The 26463-nt window shown below is 44.7% G+C and overlaps 1 protein-coding gene and 1 non-coding gene across 6 annotated transcripts in view; one reads left to right on the forward strand and one right to left on the reverse strand.

Moving 5' to 3' along the window:
* NPHP1 (nephrocystin 1) overlaps positions 1-26463 on the forward strand; it is a 65666-nt gene that overhangs the window by 23625 nt on the left and 15578 nt on the right. For all 5 annotated transcript variants that reach the window (XM_043467746.1, XM_043467747.1, XM_043467750.1 and 2 more), the window contains exons 10-15: positions 443-537; positions 634-762; positions 18383-18457; positions 21211-21321; positions 22587-22669; positions 25201-25277. In XM_043467746.1, coding sequence (XP_043323681.1) covers positions 443-537; positions 634-762; positions 18383-18457; positions 21211-21321; positions 22587-22669; positions 25201-25277 — 570 coding nt within the window. The remainder of the gene's footprint in view (positions 1-442; positions 538-633; positions 763-18382; positions 18458-21210; positions 21322-22586; positions 22670-25200; positions 25278-26463) is intronic.
* Positions 11772-11878, reverse strand: LOC122442839. Its single transcript, XR_006269812.1, has one exon. It is a non-coding gene; the product is annotated as a U6 spliceosomal RNA (small nuclear RNA).

Genomic DNA, 26463 nt, shown 5'->3' on the forward strand with positions numbered 1-26463 from the left:
GTAATAAGTATTCATGAGTAAATTATGGAAAAACAGCATTAAAATACTTTTATGTAAAAAAAAAAAATTCTTTTATGTAAAGAAGCAAAATTAATGATGATACCCTTTTTCTAGAATGTCCAAAATGTGGTTACAGATTTTCTGAATTTTACAAAAATATTTGAATGGGTCATCTTCATCACGGGGCATGTTACCGGCCTGACAGTCTTAAGGTCTTTCCTGACGCTGCTTTAAGATCAGCTCTTATGTGCTTCCATCTTGGTGTTTCTTCCTGTTCTTATCTCTGTTGGTATGTCTGTCTTAGGAAGCAAGTTTCTAGCAAACAGCATGCATGGTATTTTTTAATGTCTGTTTCCTAAGTTTGTACTGTAACATCATGGATTTGGGGTTTTGAATTTCGTTCATTCTTTGTAAGAATATACAGGAAAAATTATTTTTGCAGGGAATCAATTTCGAGCAAGTTACTTCTTACAGCCAGAGCTCACACCTTCCCAACTGGCCTTCAGAGATCTAATGTGGGATGCAAAAACCGGCTCTGTAAGTATGGTTACTCTTTACAAAAGGTGCTTGGAAAGTGAATTTGTCTCATAAGTCATAAAAGCAGACCTTCCTCGTAACAGATTGCTCTTGCAGATCAGGTCAAGACCGAGCCGTGTCTCCTTGATTCTGACTCTCTGGAGCTGCAAGGTGATTCCTCTTCCAGGGGTGAGCATCCAAGTTCTGAGCAGACACGTGCGCCTCTGTCTCTTCGACGGCAGTGAGGTAAGCTTGCTGGGGAGTCTGACTAGTTCCCGCCACATGCATTTTTTAAATTTAATTTTTATTTTTTTTAACACCAAAAACATTTTATAGTGGGATATAGCTGATTAACAATGTTGTGATAGTTCAGATGAACAGTGAAGGGACTCAGCCATACTTACACATGTACCCATTCTCCTCCACATCCCGCCCAACCACATATTAAATGCATGCTGCATAGGATCTGTCCGTCTCTTTCTTTATCTCAATGTCTATGTGTGTGTATAAATACCTAGATAAAATAATGTGTAGTGTTAGTGTTAGTCACTCAGTTGTGTCTGACTCTTTGCAACCTCATGGACTGTAGCCCACCAGGCTCCTCTGTCCATGGGATTTCCCAGGCAAGAATATTAGAGTGAGTTGCCATTGCTTTCTCCAGGGGATCTTCTCAACCCAGGAATCAGACCCAGGTCTCCTGCACTGTAGGCGGATTCTTTACCGTCTGAGCTACCGGGGAAGCCCCAAATAATGTATGGTAGCATGCAAACAGCAAGGGTTCTGATGACACAGGTTTATTAACTCCAGACTCTTTCACTGGCTAAATGTATGACGTTTATATATCACAGTTAGCTCCTGTGAGCCGTAGATTTTTCACTTACAAGAAGGTACTGATGCCTGCCTCCTAGTGCTATATGCAGTTCAGGTTTTCAGTATAGAGTACTGCACCTTGAAACATTTCTTTGTTTATGGCTGGATTTCTGTTGCTGCATGTGGGCTTTGGTTGCGGCCAGTGGGGGCTGCTCTCTAGCTGTGGTGTGCAGGCTTCTCCTCGCAGTGGCTTCTCTAGCTGCAGAGCGTGGGCTCTAGAGCCCGAGGGCTTCGGTCGTCGTGGCCCTCTGGCTGAGCTGCTCTGCGGCACGTGGAATCTTCCTGGAGCAGGGACCAGATTCAAGTCCCCTGTAGTGGCAGGTGGATTCTTAACCACTGGACCACCTGGCAAGTCTGAGTATCGCATTTTTGACAGGTGTACACACCTATGTAACCAACGTTCCAGTCAACCTGTGGAGCATACCATCACCTGACAATGTTTCCCTGTGTTCTTTTCCACCCCCTTCCTCTCTAATGCCTAAGAGAAGATTTTCTACCCACTACCAACCAAAGAATTTGAATGACTCTTAGTTAATTGATTTGTTTTGGAGATACAGCTAAAACAGTGCTGAGATGAAAATTTATGACTTTAATTGAATATGCTAGGCAAGAAGAGAGATTTTAAATCAGTGATCTAAGCTCAAACTCAAGAGTCTAGAAAAGGAAGAGTGAGTGAAACCTGAAGACAGTAGAATGGAGGAACTAATAAAGAGCAGAAACTAATGAGACAGAAAGCAAAAGAGAAAGTCAGAAAAGGCAAAGTTTATTCTTTAAAAAGATTAATAAAATTGACAGATGCCTAGTGAGACTGATCAAGAAGTTTTAAAAAGAGAGACTTCCCTGGTGGTCCGTGGGTTAAGGCTTCACCTTCCAATGTGGGGGGCAGAGGTTTGATCCCTAGTCAGGGAACCAGGAGCCCACATGCCTTAGCGGGACCAAAAATAAATAAACAAATAATTTTTTAAAATAAATTTTAAAAAGAGAGAAAGAAAGAAAACAAATGATTGTTGCTAAAACAGCCTCTGTTCACTGGTGCCAAACAGAAACACGGAGTAAGAGTTTTGGGTGAAGTAAAAAAAAATAGTTATTGCTTTGCCAGGCAAAGCGCTCCACAGCTGGCGAAGGCCCTCAAAACTGTGTATCCCACCCTGGAGGTGAGGTAGTGAAGAGGGGCAGTGAGCCAGACTCCTCTGTCCATGGGACTCTCCAGGCAAGAATACTGAAGCGTGTTGCCATGCCCTCCTCCAGGGGATCTTACCCACCCAGGGATCGAACCCATGTCCCTTGTGTCTCCTGCATTGGCAAGCAGGTTCTTTACCACTAGTGCCACCTGGGAAGCCCGAAAGAAGAGAAAGGGAATGTTACAAATAACTTTATGGCAATAAATTTGATAACATTGATAAACAGATAAATTCTTCAAAAACCATAATTTAATGAAACTGACCTGAGAGGAACTAGAACAATTTGAATAACCCCTGTTAAAGATATTGAAACTGAAATTAAAACTCTTCCAGTTGAGAAAACTCCAGACCCCAGATGGTTTCACTGGTGGTTTCAGCTAAACATTTAAGGAAGAAGTAATACCACTAGAACACAAACCCTTCCAGAGAATAGATGAAGAGGGAATGCTTCCCATCTTGTTTCATGAGGCCAGGAAAAACATGCTACCAAAATAAGACAAGGCATTACAAAAAAGAAAAATTATAAGACCAGTACTCCTCATGAATATAATGAACTCAAATCCTAAACAAAATATGAGTGAACTGAACCTGATTGATGATTATCCAGCTCAAATCTATACCACTCTTAACTCATCTGCTTCTCTGTTGACATTAGTTAGCATTGTTAGCATGCAGCTCTCCCTTGAAGTACAGGCACACGTGCGTGCTGAGTCATGTGAGACTCTTGGCAACCCCAAGGACTGCACCCTGCCAGGCTTTTCTGTCCATGGGATTTTCCAGGCAAGAATACTAGAATGGGTTGCCATATCCTACTCCGGGGATCTTCCCAGCCCAGGGATCGAACGTGCGTTTCTTGCACTTCCTGCCTTGGCAGGAAGATTCTTAACCACTGCGCCACCTGGGAAGATAAAAAAGGACAATATATCATGATTAATCGGGATTATTCCAGGAATTCAAAGGTACCCTCCTCTGTAGCCAGTATTTAACATTTGAGAATAGATCATTGTAATTTGCCATATTAACATAACTAAAGAAGAAAAAAAAAACATGTGATCATTCAATAGACACAGAAAAAGCATTTGACAAATATTAACACCCATTTATGATTCTTTAAAAAGTTCTCATCAAATTAAGAACAGAAGGGAACTTCAGGTTGGTAAAGGGCAACAGTTCAGTTCAGTTGCTCAGTTGTGTCCGACTCTTTGTGACCCCAAGGACTGCAGCACGCCAGGCCTCCCTGTCCATCACCAACTCCCAGAGCTTCCTTAAACTCATGTCCATCAAGTCAGTGATGCCATCCAACCATCTCATCCTATGTCGTCACCTTATCCTCCCGCCTTCAATCTTTCCCAGCATCAGGGTCTTTTGAAATAAGTCAGTTCTTCACATGAGGTGGCCAAAGTACTGGAGTTTCAGCTTCAACATCAGTCCTTCCAATGAACACCCAGGACTGATCTCCTTTAGGATGGACTGGTTGGATCTCCTTGCAGTCCAAGGGACTTTCAAGAGTCTTCTCCAACACCACAGTTCAAAAGCATCAATTCTTCGGCGCTCAGCTTTCTTCACAGTCCAACTCTCACATCCATACTTGACCACTGGAAAAACCACAGCTTTGACTAGACGGACTTTGTTGGCAAAGTAATGTCTCTGCTTTTTAATATGCTGTCTAGATTGGTCATAGCTTTTCTTCCAAGGAGTAAGTGTCTTTTAATTTCATGGTTGCAGTCACCATCTGCTGTGATTTTGGAGCCTAAGAAAATAGAGTCTGTCACTGTTTCCCCATCTATCTGCCATGAAGTGATGGGAGCGAATGCCATGATCTTAGTTTTCTGAATGTTGAGTTTTAAGCCAACATTTTCACTCTCCTTTTTAACTTTCATCAAGATGTTTTTTAGTTCTTCTTCACTTTCTGCCATAAGGGTGGTGTCATCTGCATATCTGAGGTTATTGATATTTCTCCTGGCAATCTTGATTCCAGCTTGTGCTTCATCAGGCCAGCATTTCTCATGATGTACTCTGCATATAAGTTAAATAAGCAGGGTGACAATATACAGCCTTTCCAAATACAGATTTGGAACCAGTCTGTTGTTCCATGTCCAGTTCTAACTGTTGCTTCTTGACCTGCATACAGATTTTTCAGGAGGCAGGTAAAGTAGTCTGGTACTCCCATCTCTTTCAGAATTTTCCACAGTTTGTTGTAATCCACCCAGTCAAAGGCTTTGGCATAGTCAATAAAGCAGAAGTAAATGTTTTTCTGGAACTCTCTTGCTTTTTCGATGATCCAGCAGATGTTGGCAATTTGATTTCTGGTTCCTCTCCCTTTTCTAAATCTAGCGTGAACACCTGGAAGTTCACCATTCATGTTCTATGGAAACCTGGCTTGGAGAATTTTGAGCATTACTTTACTAGCATGTGAGATGAGTGCAATTGTGCGGTAGTTTGAGCATTCTTTGGCATTGCCTTTCTTTGGGATTGGAATGAAAACTGACCTTTTCCAGTCCCGTGGCCACTGCTGAGTTTTCCAAATTTGCTGGCATATTGAGTGCAGCACTTTCACAGCATCATCTTTTAGGATTTGAAATAGCTCAACTGGAATTCCATCACCTCCACTAGCTTTGTTCCTAGTGATATTTTCTAAGGCCCACTTGACTTTGCTTTCCAGGATGTATGGTTCTAGTTGAGTGATCACACCATCATGGTTATCTGGGTCATGAAGATTTTTTTTTTTTTTTGTATAGTTCTTCTGTATATTCTTGACACCTCTTCCTAACATCTTCTGCTTCTGTTAGGTCCCTACCATTTCTGTTGTTTATTGTGCTGATCTTTGCATGAAATGTTCCCTCGGTATCTCTACTTTTCTTAAAGAGATCTCTAGTCTTTCCCATTCTATTGTTTTCCTCTATTTCTTTGATTACTGAGGAAGGCTTTCTTTTTTTTTTTTTTTTTTGCCGTCTTCTGCTTTATTGACAGGTAAATTGTTCAAAAATGTTCTCACGATTCAATAATTACAAAGACTCAGACTTACATTAAAAAAGTAAAAACCAGAACCCCCAGCAGGTGCCAGCCCCCGCGGAAGGCCCGGGGGGTAGGCAGGCAGGTGCTGGGCGCGTGGCACGCACGGGCAGGCCGTGGTGCCCACGTCACTCAGCGCCGACTCACGGGAAACGCACGTCTTCCACAGCGTGGCGAGGACGTTGGCTGGCAGGGGGCAGAGGGAAGCCTGCCGGCGGCTCCCGGCGAGCTTTCAGAGACAGGCCGCGCCGGGAGGGGAGGCAGAAGCACGCGGGGTGCTGGGGGTGGAGTGTGGCGGCGTCTACAGCATCCAGTAGCGGGCACGAATCGCGGGCTCCATGCGGGGCGGGGCGCCCCCGGCGCGGCCTCTCGGCCTGTGGGCACGGGGCCCAGCACCCGCCACCCACAGGCTTCGGGGCGGGAGGCTGAGCTGTGGAGGCGAGCAGGACACAGAGCGCGGCTGACTTCACAGTAGTAGAGATGGGACACGTGTGGTGGTGACAGGAGCGGACTGACTCGAGGGCCTCTGTCCACGGCTACGAGGTCGGCAGGAGGACTTCCGCCTCTGTGTATGGGCTAAAGGAACGAAAAGGCCACGGACTAACCTCCACGTTTCCTGTCTTCAAGACTCTAGTGACACTGGGAATGATGTGTACAACTTCCTACGATGCTCCTAAGCGCCTAGGAAACCGTTTCAGGGAGCAGGGGCCAGACGCGGCCCCGAGGCCGTCCTGAGCTGCCTGCATCCGCGGGGGCCGCGGCCGGCCCTGGGTGGGCGGGAGGGGCCGGGGCGTCCTTCATGTGCAAACAAGCTGTATCGCCTCACAGCTATGCAGAGGGTGATCTGGTCTACCGCCAGACAGTGCGGCACGGAACTGATTGTTATCATAATAAAGCATTTTCTTCATCTCCGTATCTACACGTCGAGTCCACATTTCCTTGGACAACACTGGAGGCTCAGGTCAGTCTTGGCACTGGCACTGCAGACCACCTGGGCCCCGGCCCTGTGGCGGGAGCCGGCGGCCTCAGGCATCACAGGACAGCTGCTCCAGGCCTTCGAGGGGCAGCTGGCTCCTGTGGGGGGAGTTGGGGCTCGGCGGGCCGCTGGGGTTGGAGCTGTTGGATGGAGTCGAGTGTTTGGTGGAATCTGAATCGGGCTCTTTGTCAAAGTCCTGGTCAGGGTCAGACATACTCCTTAGCGGCACAGCCACTCCAGGTTCAGATCCCCCTGATGAGGGCCAGGAGACGTAGGGCTTGTTCCTGGGCGGAGGGGGGCGGGATAGGCTGGCAGGGGCGGGGCCCGGCCTCTCCTCCTGGGCGGCGGGCACGGCGCTCGGAGGCAGGTCCATGAGCACCTGCATACCGTCGCCCGGGCCCATGTGGGCCACGTGGTTGAAGTTGGTGGGGTTGGAGATCATCTTGGACCGCAGCTCTGGGTCTCTGAGCATCTCTCTCTGCTGCTGCAGCCGCTCCTCCTCCGGGACCTTGAAGACAAAGCGCCTCTTGCTCTGGGTCCGAAGCATCTGTGAGGAAGGCTTTCTTATCTCTCTTTGCTGTTCTTTGGAACTCCGCATTCAGATGGATATATCTCTCCTTTTCTCCTTTGCATTTCATTTCTTTTCTTTTCTCAGCTATTTGTAAGGCCTCCTTAGACAGCCATTTTGCCTTTTTGCATTTCTTTTTCTTGGGGATGGTCTTGATCACTGCCTCCTGTACAGTGTCACAAACCTCCGTCCATAGTTCTTCAGGCACTCTGTCTATCAGATCTAATCCCTTGAATCTATTTGTTGCTTCCACTGTAATCGTAAGGGATTTGATTTAGGTCATACCTGAATGGTCTAGTGGTTTTCCCTACTTTCTTCAAGTTAAGTCTGAACTTGGCAATAAGGAGTTCATGATCTGAGCCACAGTCAGCTCCTGGTCTTGTTTTTGCTGACTGTATAGAGCTTCTCCATCTTTGGCTGCAAAGAATATAATCAGTCTGATTTTGATGTTGACCATCTGGTGATGTCCATGTGTAGAGTCTTCTCTTGTGCTGTTGGAGGAGGGTGTTTGCTATGACCAGTGTGTTCTGTTGGCAGAACTTTATTAGCCTTTGCCCTCCTTCATTCTATACTCCAAGGCCAAATTTGCCTGTTACTCCAGGTATCTCTTGACTACCTACTTTTGAATTCCAGTCCCCTATAATAAAAAGGACATCTTTTTTGGGTGTTAGTTCTAGAAGGTCTTGTAGGTCTTCGTAGAACCGTTCAACTTCAGCTTCTTTGGCATTAGTGGTTGGGGCGTAGACTTGGATTACTCTGATATTGAATGATTTGCCTTGGAAACGAACACAGATCATTCTGTCATTTTTGAGATTTCATCCAAGTACTGCATTTTGAACTCTTTTCTTGACTATGATGGCTACTCCATTTGTTCTAAGGGATTCTTGCCCACAGTAGTAGATATAATGGTCATCTGAGTTGAAGGGCAACAAGAGAAAACTAAAGCAAAGCTAGTATCACTGTACTTAATGTAAGATACTGAACACTATCCACTACGGTCAGTAACGATTCAAAGTTACCCAAGAAATAAGAAGATAACTTAGGGTTTTTTTATATTGACAAAAGACTTGAGCAGGCACTTAAAAAAAGAAAATATGACAGACCAACAGGCATATAAAAAGATCCTGAGCACATAATATGTCATCTGTGAAATGCAAATGAAAACCAGAGTGAAAGAGATCCAACTATAGACTAAGAGACCACCTTAAACATAATCATACAGGCAGGTTAAAAGTTGAAGAGTGGAGAAAGATACACCATTCAAAAGATTTTAATATCAGACAAAGTATACTTCAGGACAAGGAACATTATTGGGAATAAAGTGGTGCATTACATGATAGTATGGATCATTCAGCAAGAAGATGTAACAGTCCTCAATGTGTATACACCCAACATCAGAGCTTCAAAATACATGCAGTAGAAATGGATAGAACTGAAGGGAGAAATGGGTAAAGCCACACTTATAATTACAGTCTTTAATACTCCTCTCTGCAATGCTGTAGAACAAGCAGACAGAAGATTAGTAATATTATAAAACAACAGAATAGCACCATGAACAAACTGGATCTAATTAACGTTTGTGAAACACTTCACCCCCCAATTGCATTCTTTTTAGTGAATATGGAACATTCACCAAAATAGATGGTCCTGAACAGATTTTGAAATCATGCAGTGTAGGGTTTTGATCACAAGGAGTTGAATTAGAAACCAAAACCAGAAAGAGAACAGGAAAAAGTCCTTGGAAATTATGCAACAGATTTCTAAATAATCAGTGAGTTAAGAAAAGCATTGCTTAGAGGGAAGTTTGGCACACTAGAAAAGGATTCTCACTTCCATAATCTGAACTCTTGAGGGGGTGATGCTTGCTGTGAGATCTGAGGGGTGAATAGGCCGTAAGGAGATGGGGAGTGTGTACCTGAGTGAACAAGGAGTGCAGGCAAGGCCTTGAGAGGAAAGGATGTGGGAAGGGGCGCTGGCGTGGCTGAGCGGAGGGAGCAAGGAAGTGCAGGGTGGGACGAGGTGGGGGTGCCGTGTGAGACCGTGTAAGCCGCGAGCTTTCGTCTTTGTCCTAAGAACAGGAAAGCCGTTGGAAGAGAGTGACATGACTTAGATGTACCTCTGAGGGTGATTTCTGCCTCCTCCCTGGAGGTGGATTAGAGGGGTGGCCAGAGGGACCCGAGTAGACCATTTGGAAGCTACGTCACAATGTGGTGGTCAAAGGGCAGCAAGTGTCCACGCCTCCAAGAAAATGAAATCTGAAATCTGGAGCCGTTTTGCCTGGAATTGAACCCAGGCTCCAAATGACTCTGCCTTGCTCTCTGTGGTGTACCTTCCTTAGGGTCAGTGTGGAGACGAGGCAAGTTAATGGGAGTAAAGCACTTACAGCCAGACATCCTGGAGTGTGAAGGTAAGTGCTCAGCTAGTGGACGTGACGAAATTCCAGCTGAGCTATTTCAAATCCTAAAAGATGATGCTGTTAAACTGTTGCATTCAATATGTCAGCACATTTGGAAAACTCAGCAGTGTCCACAGGGCTGGAAAAGGTCAGTTTTCATTCCATTCCCAAAGAAGGGCAATGCTGAAGAATGTTTGGACTACCGCAGATTTGTGCTTATTTCATATGCTAGCAAGGTTATGCTCAAAGTCCTTCAAAGTAGGCTTCAGCAGTCCATGAATCAAGAACTTCCAGATGTACAAACTGGATTTAGAAAAGGCAGAGGAACCACAGATCAAATTGCCAACATTCGTTGGATCATAGAGAAAGCAAGGGGATTCCAGAAAAACATCTGCTTCAATGACTATGCTAAAGCCTTTGACTATGTGGATCACAACAAACTGTGGAAAATTCTTAGAGATGGGAGTACAAGACCATCTTGCCTCTCCTGAGAAACCTGTGTGCAGGTCAACAAGCATCAGTTAGAACTGGACATGGAACAGCAGACGGGTTCCAAATCGGGAAAGGAGTGTGTCAGGGCTGTATAATGTCACCCTGCTTATTTAACTTGTATGCAGAGTACATCATGAGAAACGCTGGGCTGGAAGAAGCACAAGCTGGAATCAAGATTGCCGGGAGAAATATCAATAACCTCAGATATACATATGATATCACTCTAAAGGCAGAAAGTGAAGAGGAACTAAAGAGCTCTTGATGGAGGTGAAAGAGGAGGGTGAAAAAGCTGGCTTAAAGCTCAACATTTAAAAAACTAAGATCATGGCATCTGGTCCCATTACTTCATGGCAAATAGAAGGAGAAAAAGTGGAAGCAGTGGCAGATCTCATTTTCTTGGGCTCCAAAATCACGGCAGACAGTGACTGCAGTCATGAAATTAAGACGCTTGCTCCTTGGAAGAAAACCTATGACAAACCTAGGCAGCATATCCAAAAACAGAGGCATCACTTTGCTGACAAAGGTCTGTTTAGTCAAAGCTGTGGTTTTTCCAGTAGTTATGTATGGGTGTGAGAGTTGGACTATAAAGAAAGCTGAGCACCAAAGAACTGATGCTTTTGAACTGTGGTGTTGGAGAAGACTCTTGAGAGTCCCTTGGACTGAAAGGAGATCCAACCAGTCCATCCTAAAGGAAACCAACCATGAATATTCATTGGAAGGACTGATGCTGAAGCTCCAATACTTTGGCCACCTGATGCGAAGACCCAACTCATTGGAAAAGACCCCAATGCTGGGAAAGATTGAACGCAAAAGGAGGAGGCAGCAGAGGATGAGATGGTTAGATAGCATCACCGACTCAATGGACATGAATCTGAGCAAAGTCTGGGAGATAGTGATGGACAGGGAAGCCTGGCGTGCTGCAGTTCACGGGGTTGAAAAGAGTCAGACATGATTTAGCAGCTGAATCGCACAAGAACAAAGCACTTACACCAATGCATGGAACTCCGTAAGATCACCAGATGAGAGTGATGGTGGTAACTTGATGAGAGAGGTGGAGGTGTGAGCTGTGGTTGGAGGGATATTTAGGAGGCTTGGTTGGTAACGGGTGGAACGTGGGGAGTGCCGGAGAGCAGGGCGTCAGACGTGAAGCCAGGTCTCTGACTTCCACGTCTGGGTGGATGGTGGTGACATGATCTGAGATAGAGAGCGCTGATAGCAGGTCAGGTGTGGAGGAGTTCTTGGATTTATCTTTGTCCCTGCTGAGTATAAATACTTATTTTTAAAAAATACAAACTTTTTATTTTGTACTAGGGCATAGCCGATTAACACACAGTGTGTGATAGTTTTAGGTGGCCAGCGGGAGGACTCAGCCACACACAGACGTGTGCCCACTCTCCCGCAGGCCGCCTCCCGTCCAGGCTGCCGCCTGACACTGGGCAGAGCCCCCGGGGCTAGGGCAGGTCCTCGCCGGCCATCTGCTCCAAGTGCAGCGGTGTGTGCGTGCCCACCCCACCCTCCCGCACGGTCCCCTCCCCCATCCTGCCCCCCGCAGCCGTACCCCGTCCTCAGTCTGCGAGTCTGTGTCTGTTTTGTCAGTTCACTTGTGTGATTTCTTTTCAGAGTCTACCCAGGATGGATGTCATAGGACATTTCCCCTTCTCTGCTGACTGACCTCACTCAGTGTGACCCTCTCTAGGCCCATGCATGTTGCTGCAGATGGCCTCATTTTGTTCTTTTTTTTTTTTTCTTTCTTTTTTTTTTTAAAATATGGAACGCTTCACGAATTTGCGTGTCATCCTTGCGCAGGGGCCATGCTAATCTTCTCTGTATCGTTCCAATTTTAGTATATGTGCTGCCGAAGCGAGCACTCATTTCGTTCTTTTTGATGGTTGAGAAGTACTCCGTAGTGTACATGTATCACATCTCCTTCATCCAGTCCACTCTCGGTGGGGCTTTCCCTGTGGCTCACCGGAATCATAGCCTACAAGACAGGAAATGCAGGAGGACTGGGTCAATCCCTGGTTGTGAAGATCCCCTGGAGGAAGGCATGGCCACGCTCTCTAGTGTTCTTGCCAGGAAAATCCCGTGGACAGAGGAGCCTGGTGGGCTGCAGTCCATGGGGTTACGAACAGTAGGACGTAACTGCGAGACTGAGCGGTGTCATGGACAAGGTTACTTCCATGTCCTGGCTATTGTGAGCAGTGGTGCAGTGAACACAGGGGTGCACGTGTGTTTTCAGACCGTGTTTTTCTCTGGATATATCCCAGGGGTGGGATTGCAGGGTCATATGGTAGCTCTGTTTTTAGTTTTTTTTCTTTTTTTTTTTTTAAGGTGTATACATTTTTTATTTTTATTTTTTTTTCATTTATTTTTATTAGTTGGAGGCTAATTACTTTACAATATTGTAGTGGTTTTTGTCATACATTGACATGAATCAGCCATGGAGTTGCATGTATTCCCCATCCCGATCCCCCCTCCCACCTCCCTCTCCACCCGATTCCTCTGGGTCTTCCCAGTGTACCAGGCCCGAGCACTTGTCTCATGCATCCCACCTGGGCTGGTGATCTGTTTCACCATAGATAATATACATGCTGTTCTTTTGAAACATCCCACCCTCACCTTCTCCCACAGAGTCCAAAAGTCTGTTCTGTACTTCTGTGTCTCTTTTTCTGTTTTGCATATAGGGTTATCATTACCATCTTTCTAAATTCCATATATATGTGTTAGTATGCTGTAATGTTCTTTATCTTTCTGGCTTACTTCACTCTGTATAATGGGCTCCAGTTTCATCCATCTCATTAGAACTGATTCAAATGAATTCTTTTTAATGGCTGAGTAATATTCCATGGTGTATATGTACCACAGCTTCCTTATCCATTCATCTGCTGATGGGCATCTGGGTTGCTTCCATGTCCTGGCTATTATAAACAGTGCTGCGATGAACATTGGGGTGCACGTGTCTCTTTCAGATCTGGTTTCCTCGGTGTGTGTGCCCAGCAGTGGGATTGCTTGTTTTTAGTTTTAAGGAACCTTTATACTGTTCTCCATAGTGGCTGCACCAGTGTACATTCCCACCAACAGTGTAGGAGGGTTCCCTTCTCTCCACACCTTCTCCAGCATTTATTGGGCTTCCTAGGCAACACAGGGGTAAAAAAATCCACCTGTCAACGCAGGAGACTCAAGAGACTTGGGTTGGACCCCTGGGTGTGGAAAATCCCCTGGAGTAGGGCATGGCAGTACACTCCAGTATTCTTACCTGGGAAACCCCATGGACAGAGGAGCCTGGTGGGCCCCAGTCCAAGGGGCTGCAAAGAGTCAGACATAGTTGAGCACGCGCACCTAAGCTAAGCCTCACAGCACGAGGAAAGTGCCTTTGTTTCATCTGAACCGCACAAAACCACTGCCATGAATGAACACTAGGTGTCATCAGCATTCAAGAAGAGATGAACTGCCTTCTTCCTAAGAGTACTTTTTGTTCTATCTCTCACTATCCTTATACTTGACAACATAAAATAAAGATTGGAATTTTATTTTGAATAATATATCAGAATCATAGAAGTTATTTTATATAAAAATAATAGAGATTAGTTTATGAAGCAAATTTATGTCATGTTTTCCAAATCATGGAGTTATAGAACATATTTAATAGTTACATCCTCATTCTATTTATTTGGGCTTCCCTGGTGGCTCAGATGGTAAAGAATTTGCCTCCAATGTGGGAGACCCAAGTTTGATCCCTGGGTTGGGAAGATCCCCTGGGGAAGGGAATGGCTACCCACTTCAGTATTCTTGCCTGGAGAATCTATTTACTTAAGAATACTTCTTTAGTAAATTTAAGCCAAGTCACAAATAGAAAGCATTATTACTAAAACTAATTAATAAGACACTGCTTCCAATAATGACTGAATAAGCTCCTCTCCAAACAACTAACCCAGTGATAACTAACAACTGTGAATTTTGGGTAATATACAAAAAGCCACTCCCTCAAGTCTCTGACAAGCATCCCAAATCATGTGGATCCTGGAGGGGAATCTTAACTCTTGAATCTGCTATTTTATTTTTTCCCTTCCTTCCCTCTCTTTTTCATTCCTCCATTTTCTTTTTTCTGTCTTCCTGTGTGTTACTTAAACTTTCTTTAGAACTCCATTCTGAAGTGCCTGCCGTGTTATTGAGTGGCTCTCTTTGTACAGCTTTTTTAGTAGTTACCTAATATACCTAATATAAGTAGGTATTAGGTAGGTACTAATAATAATACCTAAAATAAGTAGGTATTATTTTATACCTGCATAACTTCCCCCAGTCTGCTTGTCAACATCCCAGGTCAAGTGATCAGTAGAAACTCTAATCCTCTCACTGCTTTGTGATTATCTTAAGAATCTCCTCTACACACATTGAGCACGACATCACACAATATTATAATTCCGCTTCGACCGTTCAGCTTTTCTCCAGCTGCAGAGAGCAGGGCCTCCTCTAGCTGCAGTGTGCGGGCTTCTCATCGTGCGGGCTTCTCTTGTTGCAGAGCAGACTCGAGGCTGCAGGGGCTTCAGCAGTTCCAGCACATGGGCTCAGGAGTCTCGGCTCCTGGCCTCTAAAGCTCAGGCTTAGCAGTTGTGGCATGCGCCAGGGCATGTGGGATCTTCTGGGATCAGGGATGAACCCATGTCTCCTGCATTGGCAGGCGGATTCTTTACTACTGAGCCACTAGGGAAGCCCTACCCTTGTTTTAACTCTTTCCATTGTTCTTCCTTCCTTCCTTCCTGATATTCAGAGATTTCTTCTTTTATCGTGTTCTTTTCTATTTAGAGAACTTCCTTTAACCATTCTTTCAGGGTAGGTCTGCTGGCTATAGATTCTCTTAGTTTTTCTTTATCTGAGAATGCCTGCTTTCCCTTTATTCATTGTGGATATTTTCACTAGATATAGAACTCTAGGTTGGCAGTTCTTTTCTTTAAGCACTCAAAAAATATTGTTCCGCTTCATTGGAATTGGTTTTACCCTATGGGTGAATCTAGGTGGTGTTTTTCTCTCATTGCTTTCAGGATATTGTGTTTAGGTTTTAGAAGTTTATATACTTTGTCATGGATTTCTTGGATTTATGCTGTTTAGGGTTTTCTCAGCTTCTTAAACTGTAGGCCTATGTCTTTTGCCAGATTTGGGGATTTTTCAGCCATTATTTTCTCGAATACTTTTCCAACTCTAAACTCCCTTCCCTTCTGGGACTCAGATAGCATGAACATTAGATCTTTTTGTTATGATCTCATAGGTTCCTAAGGCTGTGACCATTTTCTTTCCATCTGTTCTATTCAGTTGTTCAGACTGTAATTTCTGTTTGCCTGTCCTCAAGCTCACTGATTCTTTTCTCTCTTTTCTGTTCTGTGATTGAGTCTATTCAGTGACGTGTGTGGGTGTCTGTATGTGTCTGTTTTCAAACTTGGGGCTCTCTGGTGGTTCAGATGGTTAAGAATCCACCTGCAATGCAGGAGACCCAGGTTCAGTCACTGGGTCTGGAAGATCCCTGGAGAAGGAAATGGCAACCCACTCCAGCATTCTTGTCTGGGAAATCCCATGGACGGAGGAGCCTGGCTGGCTGAGTGACTAACACTTTCACTTTCATTGTATTTTTCAGTTCTAGAATTCCATTAGGGTCCTCTTTCTTTTTCTTGTTAAAATTTTCTTTGTTAAAATTTCCTTATTTCTTTCTTGAGACTCCATGTTTCTTTCTGTATTTTAAATTTATTTTAAGCATCTCCATAGATGTTTACTGAAGCATTTTTAGATGACTGCTTTAAAATGCTTTTCAAATAATTCCAACATCAGTCATCTTAGTGTTGGTATCTTTTTTTTTAACTTTTAACTTTATATTGGAATATAGCTGATTAATAATGTTGTGATGGTTTCAGATGCACAGCAAAGGGGCTCAGCCGTACATATACATGTATCCATCCTCCCCCAAACTCCCCTCCCATGCAGGCTGCCGCATAATATTGAGCAGAGTTAGTGTTGTTATCTTTTGATTGTCTTTCCTCACTTAAGTTGAGATTTTCCTGGTATTTGGTGTAATGAATGATTTTTTTTTTAATTGTATCCTAGACATTTTGAGAGCTGGGAGTCTGGATCTTAATAAGTTTTGCTTCTATTGTAGTGCACACATTAACGCCGTTACTGCCAGGTGAGAACGAGGTCCCGCTTCCCCTCCTGGCCTCTGCACGCACCTCTGGGGGAAGGCGTGTCTCCTTACTTTGGGACCCTGATGAGATTCAGGCTCCTCTCTAGGCCTCTGGTGACAGCACTTGCCATGTCGTTGCTTAGGACCTATGATCCCTAGCCATCCCACTTTCCTTTCCCCACTCTGGACATTACAAGAGGATAAAAATAAGGTTTCTGATTTCATTGTATTAAATTTTCCATCAAAAAAGGAACTGTGAACAAATAATGAACTCTATGCTATGCATGTTAACATATTTAGAGAAAAGTTTACTTATGTCTGCAAGTTTGTAGTGTATCAAAAAGTAAGATGAACTGATGGATGGCTAGATGGTGTATGTGATAAAGCAAGTATAGTAAAATGTTGATGGCAGAATCTAGGTGATAAGCTTAGGGTGTACTGTGAGTTTCTTTTAACTTGTCTGATATATTTGACACATTTTATAATCAACCATCATTGTATGTTTCATCCTTAAACAGTGATTGAAAAGCCTTAAGAACTCAGTAAGAAATAATACATCAACAAACTATATACCTATTTTGCCAATAATAAGAGAAATAGAAAACAAATCTAAATCTCACATTTAGACTCTTATCTTTGAACATTATAATCTTCCAATTTGCTTATTCTTTTCCCTTTTACATGTATTTTACACCTCAATCTGACTTTTATTGAAATTAGCAATATTTGTTAAATTAGGAACTGTTTCAAATACGTAGAAACATGCAGAAAAAAAAAATAATAGCTATGCATGGCCTTGTCAGCCAACTCTTTTGAAGCCTCTCAGTTTGCAGTGTGTAAATTTCTAGGCTTCCTACTTAGCTGTAGATTATTCTCATAAACCTAAAATCACTCTGTATTTCTATCTTCCTCCTTAACACACAAAGATACTCACATGCTTTAATTCCCTGCTGTCCCCATCTTGTTATCATTGCACATAAAATGCTCCTGTGGGCCATATTTCTTAAAAGGTCAGTTATACCTAAAATTTCTCCTAATCTGGTTAATCTCTATCAGCTGTTAAGTATTTCACTTAGTATAGTCTATTACTGGTGCAGAGATCTGAGTCTGAATTCATTTATCAGCTCTTTTGTTGTTTTGTAAGTGCTGTGACACTGGGCTTTGTTAATCATTGCTCCCGTACCCCGAACACACTTCCCATCCTCCTCCTCAGCCTTTACTTTATGGTGCTCATCAGCGCCAGGCAGATTTGTCCACTGACTCACGAGTCTGTTTGGTCATTTCTCGTTGCCAATTCCATGAACAGGGGCTGCTTGTCTGTTGTGTTCACTGCTGTATATTTCCAGTGCCTAGAACAGCACTGGTTTACAAAAACATCTCCGTTATATGTTACATGAACAAACAAATGGGTATTTCAAAGGGATAATGAAGTGCCTGAGGATTATAGTGAGGCTTGGAGCAGACAGGGGACTGCTCACGAGGCTGCTTATATGTGTTTATGTATAAGGATATGTTTGAAATAACACTACTAACGTAACGAGGTGTGCAGAGGATCAGTATGATTTACTGTTGGCTTAGTTCATTCAGCTGGTAAAGAATCTGCCTGCAATGCAAGAGACCCCTGTTCGATTCCTGTGTCGGGAAGATTCGCTGGAGAAGGGATAGGCTACCCACTCCAGTGTTCTTGCCTGAAGAATCCCATGGAGAGGAGCCTCCTGGGCTACAGTCCATGGGGTTGCAAAGAGTCAGACCTGACTGAGTGACTAATAGTAGTTTGTTCCTCAAGGAAGCCCTGCCAGGCTCACCGTCTCCCATCCTTCTCCCTTGCTTCCCTCCATTGGCCCCTGCCCCACCCAGTCATCCCGCTCTTCAGCCCAGCGTGTTCCTTCTCCTGAAGATGTGGGATGGTCTCAGCGATGGGACACTTAGGGCACAGACTGGGGACCACACTTCAGCTTGCCGGCTACCCAAGGCCCCGTGGACCGCCCCCCGCCCATACCTTTCCATGAGCATTCACATGTTCCCTTCTGCTAATCATTTTAAAAGTTGTGTATGTGGTTGATGTAAAAAGAAATACAGAATCGCCCAAAGAAGAAAGATACCCCCCTCTCCCTCTGCGCTGCTGTTCACTGTTTGGAGCATGGAAGTGGTGATGTTCCAAAGAGCTTTCACCAGTATGATTCCAAATGGGAAAATCTCATTTCAGGTTCTGAGCAACATTCATACAGTCAGGGCCACGTGGCAACCTAAGAAGCCCAAAACATGGACCTTTTCTCCCCAGGTAAGGAATCTGCTGAGTGAATTGAGTGAAACATGAGTTTCTTTTACCCATTAAGTATCATGCAATTAGTTTCTAAGGTAAGATTATCAAAATGTATTTGGTAATACACTGGTGTATTTGGTGTTGCTGGAGAAGACTCTTGAGAGTCCCTTGGACTGCAAGGAGATCAAAGCAGTCAATCCTAATGGAAATCAACCCTGAATATTCATTGGAAGGACTGATGCTGAAATTGAAGCTCTAGTACTTTGGCCACCTGATGCGAAGAGCTGACTCTTTGGAAAAGACCCTGATGCTGAGGGCAGAAGGAGAGGGAGGTAACCAAGGATAAGACGGTTGCATGGTATCATTGACTCAATGGACATGAGTTTGAGCAAACTCTGGGAGATAGTGAAGAACAGGGAAACCTGGCGTGCTGCCATTTATGGGGTTGCAAAGAGTAGGACACAACTGAGTGACTGATCAAGAACAACAAATTCCTGAAGTAATGTATTTCTCTCTAATACAGAGTATATGGGGCCAGGTTTGAACCTTTAGATTATTTAATGTTCTCTGAGGACTTTGATAAAAATCACTCATGTTTCTGCCTCACCAAAGTTACGGTGCCTATGAATCATCTCATTCAATGAATCACAGGGTTCAATTTTAGAAAATTATGTCTGATGGAAAATGAAAACAAAAAGAGAAACCTTAAAAGAGAATCTTAACACTTCTTAAGAAGTGTTTTTTTTAAAAATGCGGTCTCCAGCTGTGCTCAGGAGAGCTGTGCTTTCTTCAGATAAACTCATGGGTGACGCCTAGGGAGCCGATCATCCCTTGACATCCAGGGACTGTCAAGATTGAGACAAACAAAGACAGGAAGGAGGTTAAGTGGCTTCAGGCCACTGAGTCAGTGTCACATAGATGCCAGGGGAGATGACGATGTCTTTATGTTCTCTTAATAATATTAGTTGTCTATAGTCCTGTTTACTTTTTCCTACCTCCAGTTTCATTGCTTCCTTCCCACGGCTCACTCCCTTGTGTCACTGCCCCCAGGAGCCCTTCATTAAACTTCTCCTGTTGCATCAGGAGATCTCACAGCCGGGCAGAGCCTCACCACGTGGGCACAGCATGAGGAGGAGCCCGCCACCTTGCCTGTGGGCCGCACGTGTCCACACTTGTCCCCAGCACCCCCCCTCCAAGTCCAGTGTGATCTTTTCTTTTAAGATTTTTTTTTTTATGTGAACCATTTTTAAAGTCTTTATTGAATTTGTTACAACATTGCTTCTGTTTTTTGTTTTGGTTTCTCATTGAGAGGCATGTGGATCTGAGCTCCCCGACCAAGGATTAAACCCGCATCCCCTGCATTGGAAGGTGGTCTTAACCCTCTGGACCACCAGAGAAGTCCTCCAGTTTGGTCTTTTAAGCATCCTTCTGCTTTCATTCTGGCCCAACAGCTTTTCTAATGTTCTCCTGGATATAAAGATGAACTGATGGAAGGGATAACTAGTATGTATAGGTTCCTTTGTGAGTGAAATTAACCATCCATCCTTTAGGTGTGAGGCATGCTTCCTGGATACTGTGGAACTTGTGTGTTGGTAGAGAAGAAACATGGACACATACAGCACCAGGATCCTCTGAATGGAGCTAGACTGCGTGCTGGGCACTGAGGCAGGCCGTTAGGTGCGTCTTCTCACTGAATCCTTAGAGCCTCTCTGTGGAGTGGGTGCTATTGGCAGCTGTGATGCAGGCAGAGTGTGACGGTTGTGGGGCTCCTGGTACCGTGGAACCATAGAGAAGCAGGTTTTATAGAAGATAAACTGATCTTGAAGGATGTGTGGGATTTTATAGGCATGGAAGAGGGATGTTGTGGTCCAGGGAGAGTGAAAGGAAAGGAAAATTTCCAAGGCCTGCCTCAGGGAAGCTGGGCAAGTGTGTATGCAGATTATAATTTTAGTCCTGTCTGCAAAGGACAGTGGTTAATATAAGTATCTCATTAGGGACTTGCCTGGTGGTCCGGTGGTTAGAACTCCAAGCTTCCACTGCAAGGGGGCACAGGTTTGACCCCTGGTCGGGGATCTAAGATCCCATGTGCCATGCAGCATGCCCCCTCCCCTCCAAAAATCTTATCCTATATCAAACTATGTAATACCTCCAAAGACCTTGGTGCAGTGCTTGTTTTACATTAGCTTCCTCTCTAAGCAAAGAGTAAGTGACCGTAAAGGTAGCTTTCTTTAGCACAGAAATTATATTTTAGAATTTCAAACCGTTGGTATAGATGAGTCCAATCCATCTGCTTTTTGTTTCCTTTAAACGACCTTGAAGACTTCGCTGATGATCCAGTGGTTGAGACTTGACTTTGCAGTGCGGGGGCTGTGGCTTCAATCCCTGTTTGGGGAGCTAGGATCCTACAGGTCTGGCAACGAGAAAACCAAAACATAAAGCAGAAGCTATATTGTAACAAATTCAATAAGGACTTTAGAAGTGGTCTACATTTTTTAAAAATCTTAAAAGAAAAAATACCTTTATTATGATGCAGATGATAGAGCTGAACTGTCCTGCCATTTTAAAAAAGTTTATTTTATTGAAGTGTAGTTGATGCTGCACAACAAAGGGGTAGGTTACACGTGTACATTCAGTCTTTCTCACGCTCTTTCCCTTTATGGTTTATCACAGGCTAGTGACCCTGGCTCCCTGTCCGACAGTAGGACCTCGTTGTTTTTACTCCCTCCGTTTTCCATGTTTCTTAGTAACTTCTGTTTTCTGCTTTGTTTCAGGTTACTGGCATCTTGCCCTGCTTGCTTGATGGTGACTGTTTCATCAGATCCAATTCTTCCTCTCCAGATCTTGGGATATTATTTGAACTTGGAATTTCTTATATTCGCAATGTATGTCAGTTGAAAGATAACGCTTAGATTTTTCTGTGTAATAGAATATTAACCTCTTGAGGAATGGCAGTGATTCTAATTTTTTTTTATGATGCTGCTTTTTCAGCAGCGTTTAAAGCAACTCTTTCTTTGTATTTATAGCTGGAGTGAACTCCAGTGCTTTATAAGAATGAAGATTTGAAAAACATGGGACTTTACAGGAAGTGATAGAAGATGTTCAGTGGCTTTACAGCACAGAGCTGTACCTCTGTCCCTGAGGGTCAGAGTGCCCTTAACCTTGTAAATGGGGGTTCTAATGAAGGGACCTGGCAGAGTGGTCATTTTTATTAAGGGAACATCAGAAACTTGGATTAACTTACATCATATAAACTCTTGTGAATCAGTGGGTGTGGGTCTGTGGTAATATATATTTCCATATTTTAGTAATAGCTTCACAGGTGTGGTGTGTGCGCTTGGCTTCGTGGTAACCCAGAGAGCTGGTTGTTAAATTCCGCTAATGGTGTTATGCTGTCCTTTCATTTGTTTTCTAGAAACTTACTCATTCATTGTTTATTTCTGGCTGCGCTGGGTCTCTGGTGCTGCGGGCGGGCCTGCTCCTCGTTTGGTGACCTCTTGTTGCGGAGCGGGCTCAGTGGTGGGGGCTCCCGGGCTCAGATGCCCCATGGCATATGGAATCTTCCCCCGGACCAGGGATCAGACCCATGTGCCCTGTGTAGGCAGACAGGTTCTCACTCACTGCGCCACCAGAGAAGTCCTGCCCTTTCGTTTCAAGGCAGATTCATCCGTGTGCGTGGCTGTGTTGGACAGGATCGAGGAGCAGGACCCCCAGGGGGACGCACTGGACTCTGACAGCTGACGGGGGCAGGGGGTGCCGTTCTGAGCAGGAAGCCCCTTGAGGGACGTAGTTGACTCATTCCATTTCTCACTGAGACCCAAAGCCTCCTGCTCGCACGTAGCGTTGATGTGATCTGGGATCATGTCCCAGCATATTTATATCACTCAGGAAACAAGAGCAACAGTTGTCCTAGCATCAGGCTTAGGGTTTTTCAGGAGCGACTTAAGGTAAGATGTTCCCTTGACGCCCTGCCTGCACTGTCTGCCTGCGAGTCCGGTGAGCCTCCCCTGGCTTTCACTTTGTTTTCTTGCGAAGAACTTTTTAGTTCTAAAGGCAAATACTAGTTTTATTGCTTTTAGAAGAGCTCGGTATGTGCTTATACATTTGACTGATTCAGACGCGAAGGTTCACACCCAGTTTTATTTTCTAGTCCACTGGTGAGAGAGGAGAGTTGAGCTGTGGCTGGGTGTTTCTGAAACTTTTTGACGCCACTGGAATTCCTATTCCAGCAAAGTAAGTTGGGTTTATATATTCCCTCCAAGTGGGTAATTTTGTGGAAATTGCTTTTTTAGAATCTAGACACCTCAGGTTTCCAGAGGTTTCACATTTCAGTAACTTGAGGGGAGAGGGCTTTTTAATGTTGATTTTAATGTTCTTTGGTGGCTTCCCTGGTGGCTCAAATGGTAAAGAATCCTCCTGCCATGCAGGAGACCCAGATTCAGTCCCTGGGTCCGGAAGGTCCCCTGGAGGAGGGCAGGGCTACCCACTCCAGTGTTCTTGCCTGGGAAATCTCCTGGACAGAGGAGCCTGGCGGGCTGCAGTCCATGGTGTTGCCAAAGAGTCAGACAGGACTGAGCAACTAATACTTTGGACTTTCACGTTAATACTCCTTTAAGGTGGTATGTGAGAACAGCGCGTAATCTCATCCTAGCCGGGGAGGGATGACACAGACAGCGAAGGCGTTTACTAGGTGTCTGCCCCAGCCGTGCGCTGAGTGTTCCTGCAGTGACTCCCTGACGTGGTGGCGCCCTCCCAGCGCTGGGAGAGAGCCCGTGTGCAGGTGCTCAGCGCAGGCGTGTCCGCCTCTGCGCCCCCACGGACTGGCCCACCAGGCTCCTCTGTCCACGGGATTCTCCAGAGCCTCTTCCTGACTGAGGGCTTGAACCCAAGTCCCCTCATTGCAGGTGAATTCTTTACCGCTGAGCCACCAGGGAAGCCCAAAATAGAGCCTGCTGCTGCTAAGTCACTTCAGTCGTGTCCGACTCTGTGTGACCCCACAAACGGCAGCCCACCAGGCCCCCCCGTCCCTGGGATTCTCCAGGCAAGAACACTGGAGTGGGTTGCCATTTCCTTCTCCAATGCATGAAAGTGGAAAGTGAAAGTGAAGTCGCTCAGTCATGTCCGACTCTTAGCGACCCCATGGACTGCAGCCTACCGGGCTCCTCCGTCCATGGGATTTTCCCGGCAAGAGTACTGGAGTGGGCTGCCTTTGCCTTCTCCAAAATAGAGCCTAATTCTCACCAAAGAGTGGGAAAGCTAGGTCAAGGGTCCCCAGGTCCTCCGTGACTCCACCTTTCTTCTCTAGGTGGTACGTGGAAATTGTAGCAGCAGCCACTGTAAACAAATTTAAAATTTAAGACCAAGAGCAAATGTGTGTAATGTATTTCCAACATGTACAGTATCTAACAGTCACAAGATTGTTATCTTTAATATAAAAAGAGCTCTCAAAGACTAAGAAGAAGACAATCCAAATTTGAAATTGGGTGCACACACACAAATCTGAGTCTAGGATATAAACAAGAAACTCACAGAAGGGATGCAGATGGGCAGTCAGTAGGATGATGATGGAGACCCTAGATTTGGAATGATAGACTTCAGGGCCATAGCCTGGACTCTGTGTAACTGTCAAGAGGTTCTTTAATGTCTCCAAGCCTCAATTTCCCCATCTTTAAAATGGGATTATAATAGTTCCTATCCCAAAGGTTTGATTCAGATAATGCTGCCCGCTTCGTCCTCTGCTGACACCACAGGGGTGGGTGTGACCTTGCCACAGACCAGAGGTAGAAGTCCTCCTGGCGGCACTCTGGTGGGGGGGGGGCGGGGCACTTATCACCCCAGCCCCTCATCCCAGTGCTGCCTGTAGATGTAGAAGCCAGACTTCTTGTGGCTTTTGTTTTTCTGTTTTTATTTTTTGTTTTTAATAATGTTCAGGGTTTTTAGTTGTGCTTACTGAGAGGGAAAAGTGTGTCTATCCAATCTTTTTTAAAGTCTTAAGCTATTTTTTAAAATGAGACGGAGGCCTGTGTATTGATAGAGAAACATCTCCAGTGTGTGTTACTAGATGAAACCAGCAAGCTGCAGAATCACGTGCGTGCTGATGCCCCTTCTTTTCACGGAGGACTGTGCTCATGTGCCTGTGTAAACTGTTCCTGGAGGTTGTCTCTGGGGAGCAGGATTGGGGCGGCAGCGCCACAGGGTTAAAGAGGCAACTTTAAAAGGAAATGTGTGTCAGTTTGAGATTTACTGTGTGTGTGAATTGCTTTCAAAATAATTTCTACAGAAAAAGATAGGACACGGGGCTTACCAAACCAGGGGGGAAGGGGCAGGGAGGGAGTTTTCGGGTTTTTATTGATCATTTCTATGTCATTTGAAGTTTTTACAACAATCTACATGTTACTTTTGCATTTTAAAAGTAGTATAAAAAAAAAAAAAGTAGTATAAATTCATAATAGCTTTATTTCCAATGATGATTCAAAACTTTTGGAAAAGACATTTAAATGGCACAAGTCATTAAAGTCTCAAAATGACATCAGTTAATCTTCTCACTTTAACGTGGAAAATGTATTTTCTATAGTTCATAGTTAAGAAGGAGACTCAGTTTACTGAGAGGGTAACCCTGGGGACGGATAACAACTTTCGTTCTCATTTACCAATGAGTGAGACGTAAATAAAATGCCTGTGAGCGTGCTTGTGCTGACAGGGTTCCACTGCCGACCCCACTGTTGCACAGCGTCACACGTGCACTGTGTCCTTTTCTTTGGTAGGACTTACAAGCTCTTCTTGAATGGCGGCACCCCGTACGAAAAAGGTGTGGAAGTGGACCCTTCAGTATCCAGAAGAGGTACTGCTTTCTTTCTGTTGCTTTCTTCCCTTTCCTTAAAGATTAAACAAGCAGAAGATGCATCAAAGAAGACAGCTATAGTCTGAAAAGCCTACCACTTTTCACATGAATTCACATTTTTAAAAGTATGTCATTTGATATTAAAAGCTTAATCATTTTCATCTAAGTGAATATTTCCTTGGGGACACATATGAGACTTTAACATAGGAAATTAGGAAGCATAAGGACTCTGTATTGGCTCATTTTCATTGAGCACAGGGCCTTAGAACTGACAGACAGGCCAATTCAGTGATTTCCTCTTGCTTGGTCACTGGGATACACTCCAGGCTGCCCTCTAGAAACAGTGAGCATCTTTTGATGTGTCCACTGACCAGGCACTATGCTAGATAACGGGAACATGGAGAGTCAGGCAAATATTTATGGTGCTTGCCTCTCGGACCTCGGAGCCTGACAGATCTGAAGCTCCCCTCTGGTGCCTCAGACAGCCCTCTCCTTGATTCATGATTTAGGACACGCAGCAACACCAGCCCCACCATGTTGGAACAGAAAGGTCCTGGGGTCTGAGATACAGTTGGTTCCACTTGAAGTCAGAGATGCTTTTTAAACTCCCCTTTCCTCTGTAATCCAGCAGCAGTGATGTTGTCTAAGAATCTGCTGTAGTGGCAGCTCCAGGGGTGGGCCAGTTGGGAACCTTCTGAGGGTCTTTGAAAATGAAAGTGAAAGTCGCTCAGTCATTTCCCACTCTTTGCAACCCCATGGACTATACAATCCATGGAATTCTCCAGGCCAGGATACTGGAGAGGGTAGCCATTCCCTTCTCCAGGGGATCTGTCCAACCCAGGGATCAAACCCAGGTCTCCTGCATTGCAGGCAGATTCTTTACCAGCTGAGCCACAAGGGAAGCCCAAGAATACTGGAATGGATAGCCTATCTCTTCTCCAGGGGATCTTCCTGACCCAGGAATTGAACTGGGGTCTCCTGCATTGCAGGCGGATTCTTTACCAGCTGAGCCGTCAGGTGAGACCTCTGAAGGTCTTTAGGGCATATCGTACTTCATTGGTTCATTTAGGGTGTACGGGCAGCTGCTGCCTTTCATTCAGTTCAGCACTCCTGGTGCTGGAAAATACTTTGTCTCATTTTTATTATAAAATTTTATGTAAAATACTGTTTTATCACATTCACTGCC

The sequence above is a fragment of the Cervus canadensis genome, chromosome 5 (genome assembly GCF_019320065.1).
Source record: "Cervus canadensis isolate Bull #8, Minnesota chromosome 5, ASM1932006v1, whole genome shotgun sequence".
NCBI lineage: Eukaryota > Metazoa > Chordata > Mammalia > Artiodactyla > Cervidae > Cervus > Cervus canadensis.